The sequence below is a fragment of the Eleginops maclovinus genome, chromosome 16, assembly GCF_036324505.1.
Source record: "Eleginops maclovinus isolate JMC-PN-2008 ecotype Puerto Natales chromosome 16, JC_Emac_rtc_rv5, whole genome shotgun sequence".
Lineage (NCBI taxonomy): Eukaryota > Metazoa > Chordata > Actinopteri > Perciformes > Eleginopidae > Eleginops > Eleginops maclovinus.
In genome coordinates, this window is record NC_086364.1 from 3,676 (window position 1) to 28,605 (window position 24,930).

General features: G+C 42.5%; 1 protein-coding gene and 2 long non-coding RNA genes across 6 annotated transcripts; 2 read left to right on the forward strand and 1 right to left on the reverse strand.

Moving 5' to 3' along the window:
- Positions 1-2,341: 2,341 nt before the first annotated feature.
- LOC134878557 (uncharacterized) lies at positions 2,342-6,492 on the forward strand. Of its 2 annotated transcripts, XR_010167695.1 has the most exons (4): positions 2,342-2,495; positions 3,093-3,281; positions 4,154-4,262; positions 5,523-6,492. It is a non-coding gene; the product is annotated as an uncharacterized LOC134878557 (long non-coding RNA). The 2 variants fall into 2 exon arrangements; XR_010167694.1 differs by lacking the exon at positions 4,154-4,262.
- A 5,110-nt stretch (positions 6,493-11,602) lies between these two features.
- LOC134878453 (uncharacterized) lies at positions 11,603-23,863 on the reverse strand. Of its 3 annotated transcripts, none has more exons than XR_010167675.1 (3): positions 23,720-23,863; positions 12,002-12,118; positions 11,603-11,916 (listed from the first exon to the last, which is right to left on the reverse strand). It is a non-coding gene; the product is annotated as an uncharacterized LOC134878453 (long non-coding RNA). The 3 variants fall into 3 exon arrangements; XR_010167676.1 differs by lacking the exon at positions 23,720-23,863 and adding an exon at positions 22,710-22,858; XR_010167674.1 differs by lacking the exon at positions 23,720-23,863 and adding an exon at positions 22,126-22,414.
- On the forward strand, positions 17,293-19,859 carry LOC134878410 (zinc finger MYM-type protein 1-like). Its single transcript, XM_063904439.1, has 2 exons — positions 17,293-18,703; positions 19,814-19,859. Exons 1-2 carry the CDS (start codon positions 17,471-17,473, stop codon positions 19,850-19,852), a joined length of 1,272 nt encoding a protein of 423 aa, XP_063760509.1. The 5' UTR covers positions 17,293-17,470; the 3' UTR covers positions 19,853-19,859.
- Positions 23,864-24,930: the final 1,067 nt, after the last annotated feature.

Consider the following 24,930-nt stretch of genomic DNA (forward strand, 5'->3'; position numbering starts at 1 on the left):
AAACTCTTGGTAAGTCTAGTTTTTGAAAGAAGGCGTCCATTTGGGTTTCATCGTCGGGGGATTCAGATTTGTACAATTGACGATAAAATGAATTAAATGAGGTATTAATTTTGATTGGGTCGGTCACTACTGTGCCTGATTCATCTCTAATTTGGATAATTTGGTTGGCTGCTTGTCTAGCTTTTAGCTGATGAGCAAGGAGGCGCCCAGCCTTGTCACCGTGTTCATATAGCGATCCATAGGAACGGAGAAGTAGTCGTTCAGCTTCTGCTGAAAGGAGTAAGTCGAGTTCTGTCTTAAGTCTGAGTCTCTCTTTATACAAGTCTGAGGTATTTGTTACTGCCAACGATCTGTCCAAGTCTGCGATTAATTTTCCTAGTTCTTCCTTACGCATTCTGCGTTGTTTGTTAGCATAGGATGCGTATGAAATGATCTTGCCTCTGAGAAAAGCCTTCAGGGTATCCCATAGCAATGACGGGGAGGTCTCTTTATTTTTGTTGGTGTCTCAAAAGACTGTGATTGAGTCAGAAATGTAATTACAAAATGTTCCTTCTTTAAGTAAAAGAGGATCGAGACGCCAAAACCTAAAATGTTTGGGTTTTAGGTCAAAACGAAGATCTAGTACTACAGCTGAGTGATCTGAAACTGTTATGGGTAAATATTGTACAGAAGTAAGTGAGGAGATAAGATTTTTATCCACTAGGAAGTAATCAATACGGGAAAAAGAGCGTGTGAGAAAAAGGAATATTGACGAGAAGATTGGTACATGAATCTCCAGGGATCAATGTAGCCAAACTGGTCCATGAAGGTGGACAAAGTTTGAGACATCTTTGAGGGCGGAATAATTCGAGAGCTCGATCTGTCGAGAACTGGGTCAATGACACAATTCAAATCCCCACCAAGAATCAGAGTATGGGTGTCCGGATTGGGGATTAGGGATAATACTGAATTGAAGAAGCTGTGGTCATCCCAATTAGGGGCATAGATCGATGCTAAGACCACAGGCTTCTGGTATAATATACCGGAGACAATTGTATAACGTCCTTCTGGATCTGTGATAATTTTACTGGAGGCAAATTGAACTTTTTTTTTTATTAATATGGCTGTACCTCTTGTTTTACAATTAAATTGGGAGTGGAAGATTTGTCCTATCCATGGTCGGCTCAACTTCCCATGCTCAGACCTTAGAAGGTGTCTCCTGAAGAAGTATCACGTCGGCGTTCAGATTTTTGATATGAGTCATAATCTTTGTTCGTTTTAATGCGGCATTCAAGCCCCCCGTGTTTAAAGAGGTGAACCTTACCATTTGCCCACCGTTGGTCCCTCCGTCTAATGAGCCAGTCATGTTACAGCGGATGGTGGAAGGTTTATCAGATCGATTCTAAGACGCAGGCAGCAGAAGAAGAGTGAAATCATAACAAATGGTAACAAAAACTTAACAAACAACAAAAAGCAGACAAAAAAAGTCTCTTTACCAACCCATTCCCCAACCCCCCCACCCCATCTGTGAGGAGACCTGGATTCCTGCCTCTGTCCCCTTTCATAACCCTCCCAGCCCCTAGAAATGTCATCTAAACTAACTTGCTCATACTTCCCTTTCTGAAGCATCTTACCTCAAGAAGTCATCTCAGAGCCCATAACTCAACAAGTGTCATAATATGTTTTACATAACCCTTTGAACCTTTAACGAAGTACGTCAATGTACCCTTCCAATATAAAGTGGAGTATATAACAATAAAATATTCTGTGGAATATTACAAAGTTAACTAATAACCCAAGTAAGGTATTAAACATTTGTTTACCATTACTGTATTGAGTGAACTTTTAGAACAGAACAAGGCAAACCAAGTTTACGCTTGGTTATGCTCGACGTTATCAGCTCTGTAAAAAATAAAAAATAAGAAATAAAAGTTGCAGCTTTAAGGAAATAAACAGAGGATAAAGCAAAATACCCTTGTACATTTAGTTGTTCCGTAAAACCGAAAAATTAAAATTTGCAAATATGTGCAAAACTATGGCGTTATTTTTGTGCCTCTATCCTGAGCACACAATGAAACATTTTAAGCATATAAAATCTTATTGAGCGCACAATTGTACATTTTGAGCACAGGAAAATATATTTTGCAAGCACAACATTTATGTTTTGAAGCGAATTTTTCTCTCAAGCCCTCACAAAATCGTGTATGCGCGCTGCTCGCGCTCTCTCTCCTCTCTCGCTCTCTCTCTCTCCCTCGCTCAACCTCTCCACCCTGTGTGCGCTCAAGTTTGCCTGCGCACTCGCTCAAGTTGGCACAGCGTTACGAATGTGCCACAAAACCAACCAATCGGAGAACTCGAGAAGGTTCATTCTGATTGGCTGTCTCGTCTCCAATCATATCTTCCATCTGAGATACTGAAAGAGGGATTTTCGGTTGACATGAGGCTACTGACATCCATGACTATCATAGGACATGATGGCAGAATCTACTGAAGAAAATAATTTGCCACAGCGTCAGGTGAGTTATACATTTCTAGTTTTTTTATGATTTCATGTTATTGTTTTTGATCGTTTCCGATAAGAATTAGTTGCTAGCCGGCAACATCGCTATAGCCTATGGCTAGTTTAAGCTAACAGCTAACAACCCGTAGCATATTTTTAGCGCTAGTTTCATGTCGAATTGTTGGAATTTTTACTGAAAATATGATCATGTTATTGTTACATTCTGAATTGATTTAGGGCGATCGTGCAGTTGAGTCAGCAGCTAGAAACCTTGTGTCTTTGCTGCTTAACACAATGGCTGCAAGCAAGTCACATTGTCTTGTGACTTAGGCAAAATAAAACTGCCTAAGTCACACTCTTGACATAGGCAATTATACTAAAAGGATAGAATGGCATGATCTGTTTAACTGAGGATGTAGGCAATTTTACCAGAGGTGGCCAGCATCATGAGGAGATGATTTAGGCAAAAAAATCATTTTTGTAAAAAAATGACTTAGGCAATTATTTTAAGAGGGTGACGGTATGTAAATGAATTAGATAAACATATAAGGACACAGATACACCACCATTCACTGACCTCAATAATCCACTTAAAGTACTTCCTCTGTTTCAGTGTCTCCAACAGGGGCATTGGAGTTGTCCAAACTGAAGGAACAAACCAAGATGGATCGACAGAAGATTGAACACCTTGAGGAGCGCCTTAACAACCTGGAGGAGGCCAACAGGGACCTGAAAGCTGACAAGGACATCCTCCTTGCCCAAATTAAGGAAGCCCCCAGCACGCTTTCATCTTCTTGGAAAGGTACAAATGCACTGCAATTAACATTCATGCAGTACTAGTTGTTCAAGGAACCAGAAATTGAAATCGGCTGGGTTTTCAGGCACAGACTGTAAGGATATATTATTATATACAATTGCATTGTTGTTACAGAACAGAGATGTCCAATTGAGTGGAAATACTATTTTCCCAAGCCCTTCCAAAACATTTCCCATATGACCTGATAAGTCTCTGATGATGGCATTGCTACACAGAAAATGATAGAAACTTTTGCCCAAGCTAGGGCAAATGTTAGCCACTGAGATAGAGTAGAGCCATCACTGTATGCTACAGCTAATGCTCTACTAACATGTTAACACACACACACACACACACACACACACACACACACACACACACACACACACAAACTCAAACTGATGTTTCACTCACTGTTACTGTTGCTGCTAAAAAAATAAATCTGAGCTGTCCTGCCAGTAAGTTGCAGAGTACAACTGTACAATCTAGTGTAACTTGTGGGTGCTCTGGTTGTACTTCTGCTTTTCCCTCCGCCAAACAAACACCTAACTGTGTGTGTGTTACTTTAATCTGATTTCATTATTTTCCAAAACCAAGTTTACAATGGCAGCTTCCTGTACCCCAGTGAACATTAGGCCCCTTCCTCCACCATGGTTGCATCTCTCAGTTCTTTAGAAAAACAAAAAAACAAAAAACATAGGGCACTGCAGCCTAAAGATATTTCCCCCACAGTAGAGTAAATGATACAGGAAACGTGTACAGTAAGTGTATGACATCATCCATTCATGAAGTAAACCGGTGTCACCCAACTGATACACTATGAAATGACGTGTACTACAAAGTGTGAAATAAATTTTCGTTACATACCTGTGCTCCAGTCTAAATGTCCGGACGACAGAGGCGACAGTAAAACGGCTCAAGTTGGGCTGCACTCTCTGTCCAGCCTCTCGCATTGTCAGCCCGTGGTTGATGACATGATCAACTAAGGTGGCTCTGATTTCATTTGAAAGTTGTTGTCTTTGGCCATGAACTCCTCTACCAGCTCTACCCCTACCTCTCACTCTTCCTCCTCCTCTCATTCTCACCCTTCCTCTTCCTCTCTCTGCAACGTTTTCCATTGTTGTTGTAAAAAAAAGACGCTCACCTGTGGTGCTTTTATAGTGCTTACTTCCTGATTGAAGTGCTAACAATTAAGCATTGAGGTGTTTGGGCAGATGGCACATATTTTGGCCAATTAGCTCATGAAGTGTTATTTTGAATGGCAGTGTTTTGACATGGCAAACATGTGACTGTATGTCAGATTGTTGTGTCTTATGCAGAGAACCGTGTTCAGTGCGTTTAAAAAGTGCCATTTTGAATTGCAAAATGTGTGTAAAGCAGAAAATGTGTTTAGAGTTTTGGAGACTTGAGAAGGGGTTTTGCTCTCTGTGTGTCAGTTATTACATTTAATGATATTTTAACGAATCATTCAAATCATTCCACTTTACTTGAATTCAAAGAAAAGTCATGACACTGTTATAAACTGGTTTGACTATGTACTTACACATAATGTCATCTTAATGAAAAGTTAAAATCATTATTAAATCACTGTAGGAGGGAAATGTGACAGTTATAAACTCATTTGGCAGTGTAGTTACACTTAACGACATCTTAATGAAAAGGACAACATTTATGACACAGTTGTAATGGTTTTGTGACAGCAATCGCAAAACCATCCATATGACGGTTTAATGTCGCGTTAAGATATCAAGCTAAACGTTTTTCTTAAGTTTGACAGTTAAGTCTGCTATGACATATTTATGAGAGGTTGTGTTGTCAAGTTGTCATAACAAGGACATCTCAAACAATGTCACCCTTGCATCAAAGGTGACATAACTTACCGAATGACACTTAACGACAACTGTCATAAGTATTCATTAATGTTTATGACAGGTGTCATGTCATGGTTATGACAATGTTATGTCAGTCTTATGAACACCCATTCAAGTAAAGTGTTACCGTTTGATCTTAATACCAAAATTACTGTGCCACATGTGAACACAATGTACACTTAGCCTAGAAGATAAACATCAGTTTTATTTTACATTTCATATTGATTGACACCTGTGAAACAAATTTCAGTTATGGAATGTGATTAATAGTATTTGACGGTTCTCTTGGACTGTCTTCTGATATGTCATTGCAAACAGCTTTTTTTAGCTTAGACAATGCGGGGTAAAGGTAACAGTTGTCTGTTCTTGTCTTCAGGTGACGCAGTCTGATGAACCAAACTTCGATGACGTTCCGGTTGGGCTCCTCTTGATCAGTGCCAATTCGGCAGATGCCATGTTCTTCTGCCCAGAGAGAATTGCGGTTGTGCTTGAGGGTACCATAGTTATCGAATTCACTGATCTATGCCCTGCATCTGAGTTACCCAAAAGACTTGGCCAATACCTAAGACTTCACCCAGAAAGTCTTGATGGGCCTGGAAGATAGGAAGTTGAGGCCCAGGGTGTTGAGCCTTAAAAATGACCTTTTAGCAGTGGAGTAATCTCACTCCATGAACAAATCAATCTGACAAAGTTGCACCTTTTACTTGAAAGGCTTTTTATATATACACACGCACTACTGTCATTTTGGGAATACCATAGAGCCATGTTTTTAAGTTTGTTTTTAAAACATCTTAGTGTTTTGAAAGTATTATTGTTCAACTTAAAGTTTGAATGTCACTGTTCAACTTGGATTTGAGGTTCTTTGATATTTTAGGTGTATTAGAGCTTTATATGGGCCATGTGGTAAATCAATGAGCAGAACTGTTTAAGCAATATTGGATTTGTACATGATTTTAGCATCAATGTGTGATGAAGTACCTTGAATTTGCAAGGTATTCATTTGTTGAATTAACCAAACAGGCTTTCCCATCTGGTTAAGCTATCCATAAACAGTTTCTGAATTGATTTTCCCGAAAATTGACCGTAACATGATAGATATTGATAAAATGACATATCATGCATTCGTTAAAAAAAACTTTCCTCAGGCCATTTCTGTAGGCCCTTGCACTGTTTTTGAGGTACTTAGTATTTAGAAGTCAAACAATAACCGACAATTTTTACAATTTAATTGTTTATATTATAGTTGGTTAATGATTATTTAATAAAACAGTGACTTGCATTTAAATTGTCTGTGTTAACATGTTTTTTAATGTTTACTCAAATATGTGTATTTAGGGATTTTGAGTTACAGCTACTTAATACAATTTGTGTAATCGGTTTCAAAAAATGATTTGAGTATCCTAACATCTAATTTTGAGTTGAAATTAATAAACGTTTTTAATAATAGTGGAGTTTGTACAGCTTCATTGAACTTAAAAAAGTTAAGTCAACATAAAGTGAACAATTACGGACAGAGAGATTTAATTATTCCATTTTAAAGGTAATACAAATATTTAAGTTAGCTAGACTTGATTTTTATTTGTACTGTGAAAACAAAAATACCTAGGACAAAGTACTTAATCAGAAATGTTACGTTAACTGAGAAAATGTAAGTGTCACTTAAAATTACTATTAAACGCTACATAATAAATAATGCTTCTTTAACTTATAAACATGTAGTTACCCTACTTTTTGATTTAATCAGTTTCAACAATTTTTTTGAGTTAAATTAACTCATCGGGTTTTACAGTGCACTTATTTTGGTTGTTTTCATGTGCACTCTTGGATATTGATGTACGTACTTGCTTGCTTTTTGGGGGAGAACGCACCAAAACTGCTTTTCTCACTGAGAGGAGCTGAAAATCTCAAAAACGGCCTGAGTTTGGTGAAAAAATGTCAAAATCACAAATTGTATGAGAGCAACCCACTTCTTTTCCTTGTTTTCATGTGTACTCTTGGGTATTGATGTATGTACAGTAGGGCAAAAAAGTATTTAGTCATCTTTTTAAATGGGAGAACTTGTGCAAGTTCTCCCATTTAAAAAGATGAGAGATGCCTGTAATCATAGGTATACCTCAACTATGAGAGACAGAATGAGAAAAAAAAATCCAGAAAATCACATTGTAGGATTTTTAATGAATTAATTGGTAAATTCCTCGGTAAAATAAGTATTTGGTCACCTACAAACAAGCAAGATTTCTGTCTCGCACAGACCTGTAACTTCTTCTTTAAGAGGCTCCTCTGTCCTCCACTCGTTACCTGTATTAATGGCACCTTTTTGAACTCGTTATCAGTATAAATGACACCTGTCCACAACCTCAAACAGTCATACTCCAAACTCCACTATGGCCAAGACCAAAGAGCTGTCAAAGGAGACCAGAGACAAAATTGTAGACCTGCACCAGGCTGGGAAAACTGAATCTGCAATAGGTAAGCAGCTTGGTGTGAAGAAATCAACTGTGGGAGCAATTATTAGAAAATGGAAGACATACAAGACCACTGCTAGTCTCCCTCGATCTGGGGCTCCACGCAAGATCTCACCCCGTGGGGTCAAAATGATCACAAGAACGATGAGCAAAAATCCCAGAACCACACGGGGGGACCTAGTGAATGACCTGCAGAGAGCTGGGACCAAAGTAACAGAGGCTACCATCAGTAACACACTACCCCGCCAGGGACTTAAATCCTGCAGTTCCAGACGTGTCCCCCTGCTTAAGCCAGTACATGTCCAGGCCCGTCGGAAGTTTGCTAGAGGGCATTTGGATGATCCAGAAGAGGATTGGGAGAATGTCATATGGTCAGATGAAACCAAAATAGAACTTTTTGGTAAAAACTCAACTCGTCGTGTTTGGAGGAGAAAGAATGCAGAGTTGCATCCAAAGAACACCATACCTACTGTGAAGCATGGGGGTGGAAACATCATGCTTTGGGGCTGTTTTTCTGCAAAGGGACCAGGACGACTGATCCGTGTAAAGGAAAGAATGAATGGGGCCATGTATCGTGAGATTTTGAGTGAAAACCTCCTTCCATCAGCAAGGGCACTGAAGATGAAGCGTGGCTGGGTCTTTCAGCATGACAATGATCCCAAACACACCGCCAGGGCAACGAAGGAGTGGCTTCGTAAGAAGCATTTCAACGTCCTGGAGTGGTCTAGCCAGTCTCCAGATCTCAACCCCATAGAAAATCTTTGGAGGGAGTTGAAAGTCCATGTTGCCCAGCAACAGCCCCAAAACATCACTGCTTTAGAGGAGATCTGCATGGAGGAATGGGCCAAAATACCAGCAATCTGATGAGCTGATCCTCATCCCAGCCGCACACTCGGCCGCGAACCGATCCAGTGAGTGCTGAAGGTCACAGACCGATGAAGCCATTAGGACCACATCATCTGCAAAAAGCAGTGGTGCAATCCTTAGCCCACCGAACTGCAAACCCCCTCCCCCACGACTACGCCTCGAAATCCTGTCCATGAATATCACAAACAGGATTGGTGACAAAGCGCAGCCCTGGCGGAGGCCAACCCTCACCGGAAATCGGTCCGACGTGCTGCCAAGGACCCGGACACAGCTCTCGCTTTGAGAGTACAGAGATTGGATGGCCCTGAGTAGAGACCCCCTCACCCCATACTCCCGCAGCACCTCCCACAGTATCTCCCTGGGAACCCGTTCATACGCCTTCTCCAAATCCACAAAGCACATGTAGACCGGATGAGCGTACTCCCAGGCCCCCTCCAGGATCCTTGCGAGAGTGAAAAGCTGGTCCGTCGTTCCACGACCAGGACGAAAACCGCATTGTTCCTCTTCAATCTGAGGTTCGACAATCGGCCGGACCCTCCTTTCCAGCACCTTAGAGTAAACTTTTCCGGGGAGGCTGAGTAATGTGATGCCTTTGTAATTGGCACACACCCTCTGATCCCCCTTTTTAAAGAGAGGAACCACCACCCCGGTCTGCCACTCCTTCGGTACTGTTTCCGACTTCCACGCAATGTTGATGAGACGTGTCAACCATGACAGTCCCTCAACACCCAGATCCTTCAGCATTTCTGGGCGGATCTCATCCACCCCCGGGGCTTTGCCACTGTGGAGCTGTTTAACTACCTGAGTGACTTCCCCCCGTGAGATTGGAATTGATCCCCCTTCATACTCCAGCTCCGCCTCTAACATTTACATGTTTATGTTTACATGACCTAAAAATGCTAATGGAAAAGGAAGTGATTCCTAACGGTTCCTGATGTCACACTGGCCATGCCCATAGCCAAAGCCAGAGACAAAGTTTAAAGCATAATAAATACAATATATAGAGAGCATAAGGAATTAAATGCGACACGGTCTCGCATCATATGCTTCAGCCATAGCTGTTAAATTTCAACGCAACGGGGAGCATTGTCCAGTAACAACAACAAGCTAGATGAACTTAGAGGCAGGATGGCTTTTCAACGGGACATTAAAAACTATAATGTGATGGTTTTTACGGAGACTTGACTTGACCCCTCTATCCTGGACTCCGCCATTGTCCCCCACCGACTTTACATTTCGCCAGGACCGGACTGTTAACTGGTGCTCAGATGTGCGGATTATTTCTTTGGACAGTTCTCCTCATTTAAAGCATATCATGGTCGGATGCCAGGCCTTTTAATTGCCAAGGGAATTTACATCGGTTGTGCTTACAGCTGTGTATATACCCCCACACCCTGAGAACGGTGGGGGGGGGGTATATACACAGCTGTAAGCTTTTCTTTTAAACAGGGCAGATGTGTGCAATTCCTTCAAAAGGGTTAATTTGGTCAGGACAACATTAATATCTTGAGATTGAAAAGCTATCAAAATCATGAGTTTTTATGGAACGACCTGGCTGTGGTGTGGCTGTCATTTTTGCAATTTGGCAAAACACGAAAAGTTGGTGTAATACCAACAAGCTTTGATCTATTGGCACCAGATTGCATGTGAAAGATGATGGTCCAGCACCAAAGGAAAATTATTCGTTTTTTTCCCTCCCCATACACCACATGTCCATTTTTATGACTATTGAACCGTTACTCGTGGGCTTTTGATGAAGATGTCATTGCATTCAGCAGAGATGTCCTGTTCTATTGATGATTTGCATCGACCGCTAGCCATAAGTCACGCCCTTTTCCATAACTCATGAACCGTTTGTTGTAAACTTTTGCGGGGTGGGAATGTGGGGGTTACTTGGGCTGCTCACAGGTCTAATTTAATAAGCTGCTTGCAGCTTTGATTTAACTTATTTTTTATCATTATAGGAATAAAACGACATCCTACCCACTTTAGGGACAACTTTCCTTTAGGCTACTTCTCACTGGATGCTTTAGAACCTGCAAATTGAGAGTCATTTTACTTTGGTTTAAGTCAACTATTCATCATAATATTCAAGTACTTTGTGAACATAGGCATATGGGGACTGTCACATACACGAAATGTCATCCCTTTTCTGCTAATCACCCTTTACCTAACTTACCAATAAACCCCAACCTTACCCTGCGCCTAAAAATAAAGCGAGTCCACTTTACATACTCAGATGTAACGGTAATACATGGTGACTTTTTTTGTTTATTATGGAAGCCAAAAACAGAACAAGTGACGAGCGTTGTTCAGGCTGTAGTAGCAGTTCTGTGATAGGGAGGAACAACCTAGGAACATAGGAACAACATATGATTAACATTTTGCATAATATTGGAACTTTAAACAGAAGAGCTAAAGATAAACGATGCAATGACACGATGCGAATATTCGCATCACTCTAACCGCCCCGTTGAAGTACCGTTGGTTTTGTTTTACGCTTCAGAGCGAAAATATATATATACAGGCGTTCGGTCTCAGCTGGAGTGCCTGTCCATCTGTCTCTGGTAAGTGGCTTTTTTTAAATAGTGTGTTAATATGAATGAATAATATTGAATGAATCTAGCACGTGAATCAATACCACAGCACTATGGACTAAATATGAACTTTGTTGTTATTTAATTGTAATAAAGGTTAGGGTATCCTTTGAATTTACCCCAGGTGTAACTGAAGTCTTATTTAAGTGTCAACATTAATCCTTATCTACAGAGTAACTAAAGTTATATAATAAATGTAGTAGAGTAAAAGTACACCATTTACCTAATAAACACAAAGTAAAGAATGAAAATACCCAAGTAGTAAAGTACTGGAGTAAATGTACTTAGTTATTTTACACCATTGTGAACAATCACCTCAATTACATACTTTAAAGTTTGTAGCACAGACGTGATGGCCATAAAGAAACCTAAAGAGAAGTATATAATGGTGTTTCCTTCTTTTGTTAACTATATATCAAAAGTGCAAGAAGAAAAGAACATAACCTTAGTTATATTAAGCAAAGTTTTATTTAAAAAGAAATTATTCTTTTTATATAACATTTTTTAAAAAACATATATGGGTAAAAAAAACATGCCTGGTTTGTTCCCCGCAAAAGATTGTCAACCAATGGCAGGTAATCTACTCCAAATTCCAAATTCAGCACAACGGTGCTTGCTTCATAAATAAGTTTATGAATTTCAAACTTTAAATAGTTCTGCTACTGCGTTGGCAATCTTTGCAGGGAAAAAAGTAGGCTTTTGAGGAAAAGTTCATCCTCTGAGAGTGGGGTGACAACAGGGGCAGGCAGAACACCAGATTGCCACTCCACCAAGACCTCAAGAAGAATTCGATGAACGTCATTTTCCTTCTCTTTGTCAACCTTTAATGACCTTTTTCTTCCTGCAGAACAAACAAAAAGCATATTTAGTGAAGGTGCAGCAATGCAGCAATACAATAACATTTAAAGAAACCGTCATGTACATACCCTTGGGTGCTCTGCCTGGACCAGCACCACTTGGTCCTGCAACTTCAACAGCAGGGGCATGAGCAGCAGGGGAAGCAGCATGCTGAGCCCCTGCCTCAATGCCCTTCGAAAAATCATCTGTAAATATTGAAAATTAAAGTAAGGGGCCTTTTGTATTGAGTTTGCGACACCAGGGCTTTTTGAGGGCCACTAGCAGGCCTACGATGACGTTGGCATTTTCACGTCCTTTGATTGGATTGTCAGCGCTAGCCAGCACTAGCATGTGAAGAGAGCTGCTTGCACACCCCATCTGTAGCGTCCTTAGCAACCTGCACAAGAGAAACTACTTCAGTGTAGATTTTAAAGATGTTTTTTCAACCCACAATGGATGACAGTGGAGGAGAAATTGATTTGGTGAAGCTAGCAAGCCTGTCCCAGCCGGAGAAAGGGTTGCAAGCACCAATGCTTTTTGCATGGAAGCGGAGCTGGTGAGTGTTTCATTCTGCCCTGTCTCTACCCGACACAGAATGGACGATTAAAGCATATTCCAGTTTGCTTACACTGTTTATTTCAATCCATCACTGGCTCACAACATAGTATTTGCAACTCTTAACAGCTACCGTTCCTAGGTGTCACACTCTAACATGTCCGTGTTGAAACAAACACTACATAACAATACTATTGTTACATCCTTTTTCTTTTCCTTTTGTAGTGTGATATATTATTCAACAGTCTTACCTCACTAACACCACCTAACTGTAAACCTAAACCATGTCACTTTATTTGTATCTTCTGCTAACAATAAACACATTACCAAATAAAAATGTGTTCCTTATCAATGTTGAAAATAAATCTTCTCCCTGTGACATCTCAAAACAATATTGTACAAATAACATTTAACAATGCTTTCCAACATTTTCTCCTTTTTTTTTTTTTTCTTTTATTATTTTCAGTGTCCTTATACCACAGTTCAGCCTGCATAGTCCTTCAGGTACCCTGGCCTAACAACTGCTCGACCAGATTTGGTAGTTACAGTCTGTTGTGTGTCACCCACGACTCTGTCAGGGGTTGCAACAGTCTCTGGTGTTGTGTGAGTTTCTTCAGTCACTGTGTGGTTCGCCACACTGGGTGCTGTGCCCTGGTCCCGTCTTAGGTGACGTCGATTCCTCCGAAGAACACCTCCAGTGTCCAGCTGTACTGCATAGGACCTGTGATCCACAGGATTCACCATCGTAGCCTTTCTCCAGACTGTGTGGGGATCAAACGGCTGTATTCTAACACGGTCTCCCCGTTTCAGTATATCCATGTCCTTGGCTGTCCTGTTGAAGTATTTGGCTTGTCTCCTTTGCCTGTCAATCAGTTCTCGTGTTGTTTGTTTTACCTCTGGCTGCAGAAGACTATCCCTTGTTGGTAGTAGGGTTCTGGTTCTCCTACACAGCAGTCTCTGAGCTGGGCTTGTCTTTAGTCCTTCAGTTGGTGTGTTGCGGTGATCCAACATTGACAGGTATGGGTCCTCTCCTGCAGCTTTGGCTTTCCTCATCAGTCGTTTTGCTGTTTTCACAGCAGACTCTGCCTTCCCGTTGCTTTGTGGGTATCCAGGAGATGAAGTTCTGTGCTGAAACTCCCACAGCTGACAGAAACGCTGGAACTCTTGGGAATTGTACTGTGGCCCGTTATCTGAAACAACTACATCTGGAATACCCTGACGGGCAAAGTGAGCCTTCAGCTTCCTTATCACAGTACTTGATTTTGTATCTGGTAAGTAGTCCATTTCCCAAAAGTTGGAATAGTAATCAACTGTAATTAGGTAGTCTTTGTTGTCATAAGTGAACAAATCTGTACCAACCCTGGCCCACGGTCTACTTGGTACCTCATGTGGATGTAATGTCTCTTTTTGTTGTTTTACATCAACTGATCTGCAAATGTCACATTTTGCTATGAATGTCCTAATATGTTCGTTCATTCCCGGCCAGTAGACACATTCTCTCGCGCGCCTGAGGCATCCTTCCACCCCCAGGTGAGCGGAGTGAATACGGCGGATGATCTCATTGCGGAGTGTGTCCGGGATGACAGCTCTCTCTCCTCTGAAAATGATTTCATCCTGAACGCTCAGTTCCTCTTGGAATGAGTAGTAGTGCATGATGTCCATTGGTGTGTCTTTCTTATTTGGTGGCCATCCCTTTTGAATGGTCTTATTTAGTGTCTGTAGTGTTTTGTCTTCTCGGGTAGCAGAGCGGATTGTGCTTAATCTCTCTTCTGAGATTGGTAGGTAGTCTACCATGTTGATCGTCTCAATCTCCGCTTCCACTGAACCTGTAGTGGAGCTCTCCATCAAGTATGCTCTGCTCAAGGTATCTGCAAGCAACATGTCACGTCCAGGGACATAGTTCACATCTACAGTGGGGCAAAAAAGTATTTAGTCAGCCACCAATTGTGCAAGTTCTCCCATTTAAAAAGATGAGAGAGGCCTGTAATTTTCATCATAGGTACACTCAACTATGAGAGACAGAATGAGAAAAGAAAATACAGGAAATCACATTGTAGGATTTTTAATGAATTAATTATAAATTCCTCGGTAAAATAAGTATTTGGTCACCTACAAACAAGCAAGATTTCTGGCTCTCACAGACCTGTAACTTCTTCTTTAAGAGGCTCCTCTGTCCTCCACTCGTTACCTGTATTAATGGCACCTTTTTGAACTCGTTATCAGTATAAAAGACACCTGTCCACAACCTCAAACAGTCATACTCCAAACTCCACTATGGCCAAGACCAAAGAGCTGTCAAAGAAGACCAGAGACAAAATTGTAGACCTGCACCAGGCTGGGAAAACTGAATCTGCAATAGGTAAGCAGCTTGGTGTGAAGAAATCAACTGTGGGAGCAATTATTAGAAAATGGAAGACATACAAGACCACTGCTAATCTCCCTCGATCTGGGGCTCCACGCAAGATCTCACCCCGTGGGGTCAAAATGATCACAAGAACGGTGAGCAAAAACCCCAGAACCACACGGGGGGACCTAGTGAATGACCTGCAGAGAGCTGGGACCAAAGTAACAGAGGCTACCATCAGTAACACACTACGCCGCCAGGGACTTAAGTCCTGCAGTTCCAGACGTGTCCCCCTGCTTAAGCCAGTACATGTCCAGGCCCGTCTAAAGTTTGCTAGAGGACATTTGGATGATCCAGAAGAGGATTGGGAGAATGTCATATGGTCAGATGAAACCAAAATAGAACTTTTTGGTAAAAACTCAACTCGTTGTGTTTGGAGGAGAAAGAATGCAGAGTTGCCTCCAAAGAACACCATACCTACTGTGAAGCATGGGGGTGGAAACATCATGCTTTGGGGCTGTTTTTCTGCAAAGGGACCAGGACGACTGATCCGTGTAAAGGAAAGAATGAATGGGGCCATGTATCGTGAGATTTTGAGTGAAAACCTCCTTCCATCAGCAAGGGCACTGAAGATGAAGCGTGGCTGGGTCTTTCAGCATGACAATGATCCCAAACACACCGCCAGGGCAACGAAGGAGTGGCTTCGTAAGAAGCATTTCAAGGTCCTGGAGTGGCCTAGCCAGTCTCCAGATCTCACCCCCATAGAAAATCTTTGGAGGGAGTTGAAAGTCCGTGTTGCCCAGCGACAGCCCCAAAACATCACTGCTTTAGAGGAGGTCTGCATGGAGGAATGGGCCAAAATACCAGCAACAGTGTGTGAAGACCTTGTGAAGACTTACAGAAAACGTTTGACCTCTGTCATTGCCAACAAAGGGTATATAACAAAGTATTGAGATGAACTTTTGTTATTGACCAAATACTTATTTTCCACAATAATTTGAAAATTAATTCTTTAAAAATCCTACAATGTGATTTCCTGGATTGTTTCCCCCATTCTGTCTCTCATAGTTGAGGTATACCTATGATAAAAATTACAGGCCTCTCTCATCTTTTTAAATGGGAGAACTTGCACAATTGGTGGCTGACTAAATACTTTTTTGCCCCACTGTATGTCATATCTCTGAAGCCTGAGCAACATTCTTTGGAGTCTCTTTGGTGCGCTCAACAGCGGCTTCTTGACAATGTTCTCCAACGGCTTATGGTCACTCTGTACTGTCACTTTTCGGCCATAAGTGTATTGATGGAATTTTTCCATCCCAAAGACAATAGCCAAACATTCCTTTTCGATTTGGGCATAGCCCCTTCCCGTCTGTGTCAGTGCTCTGCTCCCGAAGGCTACAGGCTCCCCTTTTTGTGTCAGTGCTGCTCCTAGCCCCGTTTCTGATGCGTCACACTGCAATGTCAGTTCCTCATTTGGGTTGTAGTATTTAAGTACAGGTGCTTTGGCTATCTTGTCCTTTAGCCTGCAGAACGCTTCGTCATGCATCTCTGTCCAATCCCACATATTGTCTCTGTGTGTGAGCTGTCTCAGTATCTCGCAGTCGTCTGATAGGTGTTGATAGAATTTAGAAAGATAATTCACCATGCCAACAAGTCTCTGTACGCCTTTCACATCTGTTGGTCTCGGCATCAGGCGCGGTCTTTGCATAGAGGCATAGGTAGGCAACCGCCTTGGGCCCCGCCATCTGTAGGGCCCCCCCTGACTGGGAGCTATAAACTTCCCATAGGCCTACAGCTGGTAATTGTGGCCCTTTGCACAGTAATTCACAAATAAATGGCGATTTTTATAAATGGTGATTTTTGTATGTTTAAATTGGAAACAAGAACAACAAAATAAATTACAAAGAAATACAGATTCCGTGCACACCCCCTCTCTTTCGCGTTAAAATGGAATATTCCATCCATGCATGCCATGTGCGCTAGACGACAGTTCAAAAACATTCGCTATGTTCTCACACAACATGCCTGCGCATGTATGCGCAACTCAAATGAGCACAGTGCGAAAGGACGCATTGTGATTGAGCAGTGCTGCGCACATATGCGCAATGGGTGCTACCGCGAACGCGCTCCTTGTGAAAGACGGAAGCGAGGTGAAATGAAGTGTTGTGACTCGTGAGCAAAGCCGTGAACTTCTAGAATATTTAGCAACATGAAGCGCCACTACCCAAGTGGCGCTACAAAAAGGAAAACAAAGGGAGAGGCTAAATTAAAAACAGAGTCTCTTCGAAAACTGACAAGCTTTTTTAAAAGCGTGACAACACCGGACCCGAATGTTTTGGTGGAGGAGGAGGTGCCGCCGGCTCCGGCTGTTGATCCAACAGGAGGAGGAGAGGAGCTTAACCCATCGTGCTTGTGCACTGATGACAATAGCAAAGATGAGGAAAATGCCGTGGAGGACGCGGTGAGTAGGCCTACTGCTGCCGTTTCTGATTCTGACCACCCAGAAGAAAGTGATGCTCTTGGTGATGACCCGGGGTTGTGGCCCACAGTAGTCAATGACAGAGAACGGTGCGAATTGGTTAAAAGAGGGCCTGTGCAGCAACAATCAGAATTCCCCAAAAATGCAAAGGGTCGGCGGTTCACAACTGCGAACTACCATATGCAGATGAAAAATGGAGAAAGGATAAGTAGGACGTGGCTAGTGTACAGCAAGGCTAAGGACGCAGCCAAATGTTTTTGTTGCCAACTTTTTGGCAAGGGAGATACACAGCTTAGCTCCACCAACGGTTTTAATCACTGGAATAATCTCCAGGTTCACCTCAAGCAGCACGAGAGGTCTGCTGCACATGTGAAGAATATGGGTGCCTGGCACACACTAAATGCACGCCTTCAAAGTGGCTCAGCTATAGATCAGGAGGCACAGAATCTCATGACAGCTGAAGTCATTAGATGCAGAGAAGTGATGAAAAGATTGCTTGCAATTGTTTGCCATCTTGCTCAGTATAATCTGGCATTTAGAGGGCACAGGGAGAAGTTATTCGAGCATGGGAATGGAAATTTCCTGGGGCAAGTACAGTTAATGGCCAAATTTGACCCTGTGATGAAGGAGCATCTCTGGAAAATGAAAGCGAAACAGATTGCTGATACCTACCTGAGCAAACGCATACAGAATGAATTGATATGCCTTGTCGCCCAGTGCACCACTGATGCCTTAGTGGAGCGTGTGAGGAGGGCCAAATACTATGCAGTCATCATGGACTGCACTCCAGATGTAAGCCACAATGAGCAGCTATCAGTGCTGCTGCGAATTGTCAACTGTGAGCTCACAAAGGGAGTTTCTATCCATGAGCACTTCATGGGATTTCTTGTGGCAGATGACACCACTGGCCAAGGTCTTCTGCAGCTGTTTCTAGGACACCTGGAAAGATTGGGGTTGGACCTCTCCAACTGCCGAGGCCAGTCTTACGATAATGGCAGTAACATGCAAGGCAAAACACAGGGTGTCCAGGCGAGGATGTTGGAACTCAACCCCAAAGCACTGTGTGTGCCATGTGGCAGCCACACCTTAAACCTGGTGGTGGGGGATGCTGCAAAGTCCTCAACCATTTCTCTGGGATACTTTGGCACACTACAAAGGCTGTACACTTTGTTTAGTGGCTCTGTTCAGCGTTGGACCATCCTTCAGGAGCATGTGAAAGCTTTCTCAGTCAAGGCCTTGTCCACTACAAGATGGGAGTGCCGGGTGGATGCTGTCAAGGCTGTGCGCTACCAACTCCCAGAGATCGTTGATGCGTTGACAGCTGTGCACAAGCATGCAACATTGAAGAAAGATCCAGAATGCGCCTCCACTGCTGACAGCCTCAAGGAGAACATGATGAAGTGGTCATTCATGGTGAGCACCTTTGTTTGGTACGACGTGTTATACCACATAAACCGTGTCAGTAAAATCTTGCAGAGCCCCAGTGTGTCTATTGAGACACTAAGGAGAGAGGTCATGGCAGTGGCAGAAAAGATGGAGGTGGAGATGAGCTGGCCTGTTGTGCGACAGAGAAAAAGGAAGAGGCAGTTTGATTATGAGGGAAGAGATGAGCATATGTCTACTCCGGAGGAGCTCTTTAAAAGAGAGTTTTTTCTCCATCTAGTGGACACAGCCAGGTCCACTTTAAAGGAGCGATTCTCGAACATGGAGGTCTTCTTTGACCTCTATGGGTTCCTCTACTCATCCGATTCATTAAGAGGCACTATTCAGACAGGGAAACTGGATGGTTGCTGCCGAAAGCTGGAGGAAGTGATAGGAGATGTAAATGGAGACGACCTGAAGATGGAGCTCAAAGGAGCTGTCCAGTCCTTCCCTCCACACATCACCTCTCCACTTCAAATGTTAGACCACATCTACAAGGAGAATGTCTTAGACATTTACCCAAACGTCAGCATAGCCTTACGACATCTCCTTACTCTCCCTGTGACGGTGGCTTCAGGTGAGAGAAGCTTCTCCACCCTGAAACGCCTGAAAACATACATGCGGTCTACAATGGCCCAGGATAGGCTGTCTGCCCTTGCCACAATCTCAATAGAGCATGAGGTCCAACAGTCCCTTGACATGGATGCAGTTATAACCCTATTCGCAGAGGCCAAAGTGAGAAAGGTCAGATTTGTTTAAGAAAAAACTGCCACCTGTTCAGTGTTCATAAGAAGAGAAATAAACAGGACAAAAGAAGCAGGAAGATAGTGACAGTAAGCTTGAGACACATGGACATACCACTGAGAGAGAAGCAGAAGAGGTATAGAAACAGAGAGGCAGAAGGAGAGAGAGGAGGACAGCACAGAGACAGGGACAAGAAGTGAGGTAATGATTTTGCAGTGCATTCCTGTGACTACTTGAACCCTGCTTGATAATTAATCATTATCATCTCAAGCAAATTGAATGGTTGTGCATACTATGTATCATATTACAAAATGTGTTAACTGGTAATGTGTTTGCATTTATTCTTTTCTGTTCTAGATTTCTACAGATGTACACATCCCCGACCCTGATGCATGAAAACCGGTGCCCCACACACACACATACACACACACACACACACACACACACACACACACACACTCTACTCAATCTCTCCTCATTAAGTCACATACCCTTTCTCTCTCTCTCTTTCACTCCCACATATGTTCCCTCTCATACACATGCATTCTCACTCACACACACACACACACACACACACACACACACACACACACACACACACACACACACACACACACACACACACACACACACACACACACACACACACACACACACACACACACACACACACACACACACACACACACACACACACACACACCTCTCTCTCACATACTCATTCTCTCTCTTTCTCTCACACATGCACGTACACAAACTTTGCCTATTTCCTTTTTTAACTAATTTTGTTCAATAAATACTTCGCATTTTGACATACGATGGTGTGATATCTGAAACTTATTTCTCGCATATTAATGTTGAGGGCCCCCCTAGCTAAATTCGCCTTGGGCCCCCAAATTGCTAAGACCGCCACTGCTCGGCATGTCCCTCACTGCTCGAACCTTATCGGGGTCAATTTTCAGTCCATCGGCTGTCAGCAGGTGTCCGATGTATGGTACTTCCTGTTTTCTCAGCCTGAACTTGTCTGCGTTCAGTTTTATGTTCTTTTCCCTGCATCTGTTTAGAAACTGTCTCACTTTCGCATCGTGGTCTTTGTTGGCCATCTCTTGTGTATGACCTTCACCTGTGATCAATACATCATCGGCTATGATGTATATGCCCGGCAGCCCCTCCAGCGCTTGTGTCAGCTTCAGCTGGAAAATCTCAGGTGCTGGGCTGATTCCCATAGGCATCCTGAGCCACCGAAATCTGCCAAACGGTGTCGAGAATGTAGTCAGATAGCTCGACTCCTCCTCCAGTTTGACGTGCCAAAACCCATGTTTTACATCACATACTGTAAACACCTTTGCTCTAGAGAGGTCTGGGAGGATGTCATCGATGGTAGGAAGGGGAAAATGGCTGCGCTTCAGTGCCTTGTTGAGTGGTCTGGGGTCGATGCATATCCTAGGCTTCCCATTAGGTTTCTGCACAGTGACCAGACTGCTGATCCACTCCGTGCTTTTCTCCACCGGTGTGATGATCTCTCTCCTTTGAAGATCCTTTAGTTCTTCCTTCAGTGGAGTCATCATGGCAACAGGGACTCGTCGTTTAGGAAGTTTCACTGGCTCCACCCTCTCATCGATCTCAATCCTGTACTCTCCTTCCAGGCAGCCATCACCTGTGAACACATCTCCGAACTCCTTCTTTATTTGTTTGATAGTTAGTTCACACTGAGATGGTTCCTCTTCAGTTACGATGCTGTCTATAGCTAGAATGTTCTCATATTGTACTTTGATCAGTTTCATAGCTTCACTTGTCTTCCTGCCAAGCAGTGGCAGTTTGCAGTCCTCATTCACTACCACAAACTCCAGCCGGTATAGTTTGTGGTTTCTCGGGTTCCTCACCTTCACCTTGCATTTTCCAAGTGGATGCAGCTTGGTTTTGTTGTACATAATCAGCACTTTCTTTGTGCGTTCCATCTGAGTGTCTGGATTCAATAGATTTATGGGGATTACATTACAGGTAGCTCCACAATCTATTTGAAACTTCACAAGCTCTTTGCCTACCAGCATCCCTGCAAAAAGCTGGCTGTTCTTGGCTTCGTCATCTCTGGTCATATTGCCCGTCTTTGTCAGTATCTCTGTAGTATTGACACTCATGACGTCCTCATAATCATCACTGTCCTCTTCAGTCACATAGTGTACCTGTTTTCCTCTTTTCCATTTCTCTGTACTGGATTTGCACCTGACTGCAAAGTGATTTTCTTTACCACATTTTTTGCAGCGCTTTCCAAAGGCTGGACATTTGGCCTTGTTCCTTTCATGTGTCTTCCCACAGAACATGCATGACACAGTGTCCATGTTTTTATCTTGCCTTGCTGTCTGTTTCACTATGTGTACTTCTTCCACTGTGCTTCCTTCAATGGTTTTGCTATTTTCACGTGACAACTCTGTAGCTCTGCACAACTGTAGACACTTGTCCAATGTCAGCTTTCCCTTTCTGAGTAATCTCTCTCTCAGTCCTGAGTTGTTGTTGCCACATACTATTCTATCACGTATAAGTGAGTCCTTTATGTCTCCAAAGTTACATGTGCTGGCTAACACTCTGAGATCAGTTACATATGTATGAATGTTTTCATCCCGTCCTTGATTTCTCATGAAAAAACGATACCTTTCTACTGTCTCATTTACCTTAGGGTTGCAATGTTCATCAAATTTTCCAATCAGTTCACTGAGTTTCCTCCTGGGAGAAGTCACATCGCTCATCAAAGTTTCACAAAGTTTCCTACCGGTCTCTCCGATCAGGTAGTAGAACAGTTTCACTCTTACATGCTCTGCCGCCTCAGGCATGGAAAGATCCATGTATAGTGTAAACTCCTCCTTCCATGATTTCCAAGCCTTCGCTATGTTGCTGGTGTCCAAACACAATGTCACTGCCGACTGACTGAAGCGTCCTCTTCAACTCCCGCGATTTTCTTGTTAGCCGGCCCGCTAACGTTAGGTAGTTAGCTGCACCGTAGAAGTCCGTTTTTCTGCTCCGTCCTCTTTAAGTTTCCGCTGCCACCATGTTTCATTCTGCCCTGTCTCTACCCGACACAGAATGGACGATTAAAGCATATTCCAGTTTGCTTACACTGTTTATTTCAATCCATCACTGGCTCACAACATTTTGCAACTCCGTTCTTAGGTGTCACACTCTAACATGTCCGTGTTGAAACAAACACTACATAACAATACTATAGCCTCGTTGCACAGTAACCGTAAATTCTACTTACGCTGTTACTTGTATGCGCGTCTACACTTCCGGTCGAACACTTCCGTGTTATGATAGCGTTTGACAGCTGGATACCGGTAACCGGCTTTTACTATTTAGAAGTGTACAATGAGTGTGTTCACAATAAAAGAAAGACGACTGACCTTTCAAAGGGTGGGGACATCGGCACTGCACTGTTGTGTACCTCAGTGTACGAATTCTTCGAGGTACAATAAGCTACTTTCCTTTCATTCATTTCCCGTTGACCCGGCGGTACGGGCCGAGTGGCTGAGGAGAATCCGAAGGGATAATTTCAGTCCGACGAAACATTCAAAGGTCTGCAGTAGGCACTTTAAAAGCACAGATTTTGTCGTGACAGCCGGGGGACTAAGAAAACTCCAAAAGGGATCAGTCCCTGTTCTGTTTTCTTGGAACGGGTTTGAGCTATCGGCACCTAGACCGAGTGTTTGGGAGAGGCGCCCGCGGCCAGATGTGGAGAGTCCCGATGTCTCTGACAACGAGATGGAAATCGCGGCTGTAGCTACTGACCACGACTACTCGGTGTTGCCACAAACGGTGATACGAGCAAGTGACTTGGTTGAGGACAACGAAGCCTTGCGTCGGAGGATTTTGGAGCTGGAACAGCAGATCGAGGGGCTACACCTGCGGCAGAGGTTTGGGTTACATCGTCTGACAGCGTCGGATGACAGCATTCGGTTCTACACCAGATTTGCGTCCTACCAGCATTTCCAGGCATTTTGGAGACTTGTGGAGCCTGCCGTGAACAGCAAAATGGTGAGGATTACCAGCTCGAAAACCGCCTCAAACAGCAGCAGCAGTTCCCCTCAAACGGTAAGTGCAAGTGATAACTTCATAAATTAATAATCTTATATCTTTCTAACATTGAAAAGTCGAGCAAAGACCACGTTAAATTATAAAAGTAAGTAAAGCTATTACCACAGTAATATCACTATGTAAGCGCTAATGTTAGCTATGTAGCTACAATAATATTGTGCCATAGTTACAACTTACCTTCATAATTGTCGATATAACTGGATAGGTACATTTTGTATCCCTTATCACGTTTGCTCTTCGGTGTAGAACTGCCCATCCGAACAAGTCGGTGGACATCTGAGATGGAAATGTTTGGGAGATCCTGCAGGCATCTAGTGTAGAAACTCGCCATGTTTGACGTTCACCGATATCACACCGGAAGTTTAGAAGTGCATACAGTAACAGCGGAAGTAGAATTTACGGTTACCGTGCAACGAGGCTATTGTTACAGTGAGTATGGACTAGCGACTCAATTTATTAAGTAAATATTGATGCAGTTCTGCTAGAGATCAGAAGTACTTTATTTATCCCAAACTAGGACATGCGTTGCAGCAGCGAAATACAAAGAGAAGCAAAACAAATACAAATAATTAGAACTAAAAAATGAAGTAAAAATAAATTGAATGAAATATACAAATGTACAAAAAGGCAATAATGTAATGTAAATGTACAATGTTAAGTGTGAGATGATTTGTGAGGCACAGCTGTGGCTGCAGTGAAAGGAGACTTGTTGAATTGTCTTATTTGGGCTTCTTGCTTTAGGCATTCATTCTTGCTACATTAGATACCTGTCTGTGATGTCAGTATATTATTAATGGTTTCTATAGCTATGACGTCAAAATAATGGTATTAAGAGGTGGATTTATTCAGATAGGACACTACTGAAGGCCAAGTAACAGATGTGTATTATTACCAGGTATGCCGTATTCCACAAAATTTGCACATTATTTTTGTGCTTAGGCTGGGAGGAGGTATGTGTGTGTCGGGGGTGGGGAAGACCAGATAATGTTTTGGTAATATTATAATAACACTGATTGATATACAATATAATATGTTTCATAAGTTAATACAAAAAAACAGTGAGTGTAACTGAAACTAAAAGGTACAACTTAATTGTCACATACATCTTGTATGTCTACTTATTCAATTTTGTTAAACTATATCATATATTTATGCAAGACACTTAGCATACAGTTGAAAGTTGAAAAATACAGTGGCATCATTGTTTATTTTCAGAAACTTTATTTCTTGTAGACAACAAAAAGTATAGAACAAAACAAATCCTGGATAGAAAGTCATAAACAGCAGACCTTTAATCCAAGCTTTGATATGGAACATGTCTAGAACCACATTCAAATGTCTTGAAATAATGTGAACTTCCCAAAGAAATCTGACTTCTGCAAATTTCC

Coding starts and splice junctions, on each gene's coding strand:
- LOC134878410 (XM_063904439.1), top strand. CDS start 17,471: ATGCAGATGAAAAATGGAGAAAGGATAAGTAGGACGTGGCTAGTGTAC. Junction 18,704..19,813: donor TGATGAAGTGGTCATTCATG/GTGAGCACCTTT, acceptor TTTCTGTTCTAG/ATTTCTACAGATGTACACAT.